The sequence below is a fragment of the Sceloporus occidentalis genome, unplaced genomic scaffold (assembly GCF_023333645.1).
Source record: "Sceloporus occidentalis isolate IW3139 unplaced genomic scaffold, rSceOcc1.0.p SCAF_33, whole genome shotgun sequence".
In the NCBI taxonomy this organism is placed as follows: Eukaryota; Metazoa; Chordata; class Lepidosauria; order Squamata; family Phrynosomatidae; genus Sceloporus; species Sceloporus occidentalis.
This window is the reverse complement of record NW_028317013.1, coordinates 4,451,371-4,456,717: the sequence shown is the minus strand read 5'-3', so window position 1 is coordinate 4,456,717 and position 5,347 is coordinate 4,451,371. Positions and strand designations below refer to the sequence as shown.

Here is a 5,347-nt window from a genome sequence, read left to right as displayed (position 1 = left end):
CTTGGCTCCAACTGGCCCAGCCCCGCCGCGATTAGGGCGCAAAGCTCCACGGGATGGGAGGGGTAAATTTCCGGAGCAAAGCAGAAGCTGTAGCGCGTTCTAGCCGCCATATTGCTGGAGGCAAAATCTTGCTGATTTCGTTCGGCGCACTTATTTGCGGTTTTAGCACGCTACGATACGCGTCTGTGGTTTTTTAAGCTTGTGTAAAATGTATGCTTACTGTAACGTAAGGGGCAGAAAATAGGTTTCTAACACATTTTTTAGAACCCTTAATAATTCATTACATTAATATACTGAATTCAGCTATGTATATTAGTGATGGGAAGTTCGGATCATTAAAGTGAATCGGATCATTTCGATTCGTTCACTGAAATGATCCGATTCATGATCCGGATCTTCGGATCACTCAGTGTGTCTGCACGGAGTTACTGTTTTCCAGTAACTCCGTGCAGGCACACTAACGATTGGCCCCGCCCCTTTCATTATGAATCCTCCCCCCTGCCTCCAGTGATGTCAATGAAGGCAGAGAGTCGTTCAAAGATTCGGATCTTACAGGGATCCGAATCTTACAGTGATCCGGATCACTGTAAGATCCGGATCATTGTAAGATCCGGATCATTGTAAGATCCGGATCTTTGAACGACTCTCTGCCTTCATTGGCATTGTAATCATTCAGAGAATGTCACCATACTGTTATAAATAATACATTCATAATCACTGCCCCCAGGATTTACATTCCCCTTTACCTGCAACTGCACCTTAAGCTAACTTTATTAAATTAATTAAATTAACCCTCACCATTAAATTAACCCTAAACACCCCATCAACCATGACTGCCCTAAAATTAACCCTTAACACCCCATCAACCATGACTGCCCCTAAAATTAACCCTTAACACCCCATTAAGCATAACTGCCCCCAAATTAACCCTAAACACCCCATTAAGCATAACTGCCCCCAAATTAACACTAAAGACCCCTTTAAGCATAACTGCCCCCAAATTAACACTAAAGACCCCATTAAGCATAACTGCCCCCAAATTAACCCTAAACACCCCATTAAGCATAACTGCCCCCAAATTAACCCTAAACACCTCATTAAGCATAAATGCCCCTAAATTAACACTAAAAACCCCATTAAGCATAACTGCCCCCAAATTAACCCTAAACACCTCATTAAGCATAACTGCCCCTAAATTAACACTAAAGACCCATTAAGCATAACTGCCCCCAAATTAACCCTAAACACCTCATTAAGCATAACTGCCCCTAAATTAACACTAAAGACCCCATTAAGCATAACTGCCCCTAAATTATCCTTAAACACCCCGTTAAGCATAACTGCCCCTAAATTAACACTAAAGACCCCATTAAGCATAACTGCCCCTAAATTATCCTTAAACACCCCATTAAGCATAACTGCCCCCAAATTAACACTAAAGACCCCATCAACCATACCAATTTATTAGGTAATTTATCTGGAGTACATGCAATTAATTTAGGGGCAGTTATGGTTAATGGAGTATTTAGGGTTAATTTCAGGGGCCGTTGTGGTTAATGGGGTCTTTAGGGTTAATTTCAGGGGCCGTTATGGTTAATGGGATCTTTACGGTTAATTTCAGGGGCAGTTATGGTTGATGGGGTATAAGGGTTAATTTTATGCTGATGATTGAGGGTTAATTTAATTAATTTAATAAAGTTAACTGTAGGTGCAGTTATAGGTAAAGGGGGGCAAACTCAGGGGAATCTAAATCCTGGGGGCAGTGTGAACATTATTAATGTATTTATTTATAAAAGTATGGTATCAGTGATTTTCTCTGAATGATTCGAATCTCTGTAAGATTCGGATCCTTGTAAGATCCGGATCCCTGTAAGATTCGAATCATTCGACTCTTCGGTTCATTCGACTCTTCGGTTCATTCGACTCTTCGGTTCATTCGACTCTTTGAACGAATCTCTGACTCTATGAGTCATCGTTCCTGTGAGAATTAATGAGCTGTAACCTGACCCCAGAGTGCTCTGCAGATGACTCACAGCTCTAGGATCAGGTTACAGCTGCATGATGATTCACAGACTGAACCGCTACAAACGAATCGTTCAGTCTAGTGAACCGACTCATCCGGATCACTAAAAAGAACCGGATCAAATGAACGATTCGTTCATGATCCGGACATCACTAATGTATATTGCCACTGTGTGGTACCCATGAACAGTAAATACGTGCTGGCCCCGCACATATTTACAGATGGAGTGGAATTCTAACTTTTTATTTTTTTTACTTACACCTAAACCTTTTATGGACATACCTGTTCGTCTATAGGGTATCGAACAGGTTCAGCAGTGTAAGTACGGGAGATCAGGCTGCCTATTGATAGCCTGGAGTCCCCTGTCAGCAGAAGCCAGCATTGAATGGCAGCTGATCTCGTATTCGGGCATTCCCTTCCTTAAGGTGTCAATGCTGACACTTGCTGGAAAGTCACAGGAGGAGAATAAAGACCGGGAAGGGATCTCTGATTGCAATAGCCAGGAACTCTCAAGGTTTTTGCCCCAATCTCAGGGTGAGGGGCCAAAATATCAGGGTCACACAGTCTGGAGCTGACTCCTTCCTATTCTACACTACCAAGATCATATAGAAGACACCCAATAACTGTTTTTGCTTCCAGTATATCATGGGTGACGTGCCTGCTTGAATGTAGGTGACTCAATTAAATGTACCTTTACAAGTCAAGGTTTCCATGAGGACTAGCATTGGTGTCATTTGGTTAACACATTTGGCGAGTTACTACATAAAATCTTTATGATGGGCTATTGAAGGGTTAATATTTCCAGAATCTCAGTGGCAGCTGATTTAGAAAGTACGCACGTATGCTCATGCAACGCAGAATGTGTTCATTTGTGGTCTGGGGCAACCAACTGGATAAGGGGCAGGGTCTGGCGCAGTGTTACCTTGATGTAATATGGCTGCTGCTTGCACATTGTTCTATAAGGAAAGGCTCTGGACAAGGTAAGGCTGTGGAGGATGTTTTAACGTGAGCGTGTAAGTGTGCAAGTGTCCTGCAGGTTTTCTCAATACACAATGAAAACCGACAGAACAGCAGGAGGTTTGTAAAGTTCTGGCCATACCTACTGTAAAAAGAATGATTAACCATTTCACTGGTATGAATAATTCTGAATTATGTAAAAATAAAAAAAGTAACATCTGTGTATCATATCAGTGATACAGCATTTATACAAATGGTATACTTTTTGGAAAAGAGTTAAGAATAGCGGAAATATGTGGTACAGCGACAGCAGAGATGGTGGGGAAAAAGGAATGAGACATCATTCAAAAATAGGAAAAGATATCTCAGGGCAATATTTACAAATTAAATTAGTGAAAAGTGCTATAGAAGACACCCTTGCTCCTATTATGAGGGTTAATGGCTTCCAACCAATCTGTTCCACTTCCCTTCCTAGATTTCCCACTTTTCTATTAGCTCAGAATGATTGGTGGCCCTAAGGAAAGTTTCCGGACAAGGTATGGCTGTAGATCCATGATGACAGTGCATGAGTAAGAATATTTTTTTGTTGTTGGTCCGATAAAATCCAGTCCTTCACAACAACAAAGTTGGGCAACGTTGATTCTGCCCATCTAGTCTGGCCTTTTTTTCTCATATAAAAATTCAGACCTTAATCACTGCTTGATCTCATCTTGGTTTAGGATAGCCATATGTGTATTTCATGCATGTAATAAGTCCTTCACTGTATTAGCCTCTACCACTTCCACTGGGAGGCTGTTCCATTTATCTTCCACCAGTAGAATATAATACATTTTAACCAAAGATGATTAATCGGTTTTAGGATTAAAAAAAATCTCATAGACAACAATGATTATGGGGACAATCAAAGCTTTATTATATAATAGAAAACAATGTACAGATGGGACGGGGGAGAGAAAAGGAGCTACCTCTGGACTCACGAAAAGTCATTCTTTAGCACACAGGAGAGGAAAACCCCCATTTGCAGGAGGAAACCTCTGGGGAACCATGGCTTGAAGAACTGCCCTTCCCTCTGGGCACTAAGAGGTTAACTCTGACTACATTACATAAAAAAAAATATTTTTTGGATTCACTGACTTTAAGATGTCATATATAATAATAATAAAAAAAATATCCAAACCCTAAATAGAGTTCACAGATCTCCTGCTAAAATCCTAACGCTCTGCAAATCTCTTTGCCGGTAACCGACACTCTGCAGTTCACTTTGCCAGGAAGTCAGCTGTCTTGGAATGGCCCTTCAAAATGACTGTTACCTCTGTAATATATGCAGCTTCCATTGTAGCATCACAATGATAGCTGGCATGAGAGGTTCCTTTCATCACGCAACACGTTTAACCCTTCCACTTCCAGATTACTGTATGACACACAGCTTTATTTACATAAGAAAATGTGAACAACACAAGATGTCTTGGTGCTCTTTTTTTTTTTGTTAAATCTTATAAATTCCCATGTATACCTACGGATTGCTAGTTTAAGAATAATCCTAGATTTCACTTACACACTTTAATACATGAATACATTTCTGTTTCTATACATTTTATTGCAATATACGGGTGTCTTATAAAGCTCAAACTACAATGATGATGCATAAAACCATCAACTACTAAAGAAGTAACATTTTGTTACAAGGCGATCGCTGACATTCAGCCACAGGAGCCCCACCCAACAAGCCTCACACCGCTATCCAGTAAACACGCCTACGTATCGTGACAAGGGCTTGGACCTCAGCCACCATCCCGTCAGCTAGTGGTCACGCCCAGAGCGGGGGGGGGAGAGGGGAAACAACCAAGATGGCGGACGCCATTTATTCTGGCGCCTCAAGCCCTTCGTTTCTCGGAAGGCTCAAAGGTTGTCTTTCCCGCTGTTGGCCGTACGCCTGGTTGCTGTTACTCCTTGTCGCGCTGGTGCTTCTTTACCATTTCAGAGCGCCGCTTCGTCTCTACGAGACTGTAGTGGCTGGTGAGTGAAGCGAGCTCTCTTTACTTGGGCCTGGATCCCGATCGGTTGCTCGGCAACATATAGTTTCGAGGTTGATGGGCAGGTTAATGCCTAGCAACAGAAGCATCGTAGGTTTCTCCTTTTAGCTGGAGGTGTAGGCTATTGCTTAGCAACCGAAGCGTCGCAGCTAGCATGAGGATTTATATTTAGTAATACAAGGTTCTAGTAAAATGACATGCTCTTATGATACACCAGCCGTCTTATATGGGCAAATCCTGTCCTTGTTATAGGATTAATATTAGTTGAAAAATGATGTGAATAATCATTTGTAGAAGCTTGTTCACTGCAGGGTGACAGCAAGGCAAATAAATA

At 41.7% G+C, this 5,347-nt stretch overlaps 1 protein-coding gene across 1 annotated transcript in view; it reads left to right on the top strand.

The window, feature by feature from the left end:
- Positions 1-4,827: 4,827 nt before the first annotated feature.
- Positions 4,828-5,347, top strand: part of LOC149298353 (suppressor of tumorigenicity 7 protein homolog) — a 71,821-nt gene continuing 71,301 nt past the window's right edge. Inside the window, exon 1 of the mRNA XM_089487504.1 lies at positions 4,828-4,996. Coding sequence (XP_089343630.1) covers positions 4,828-4,996 — 169 coding nt within the window. The remainder of the gene's footprint in view (positions 4,997-5,347) is intronic.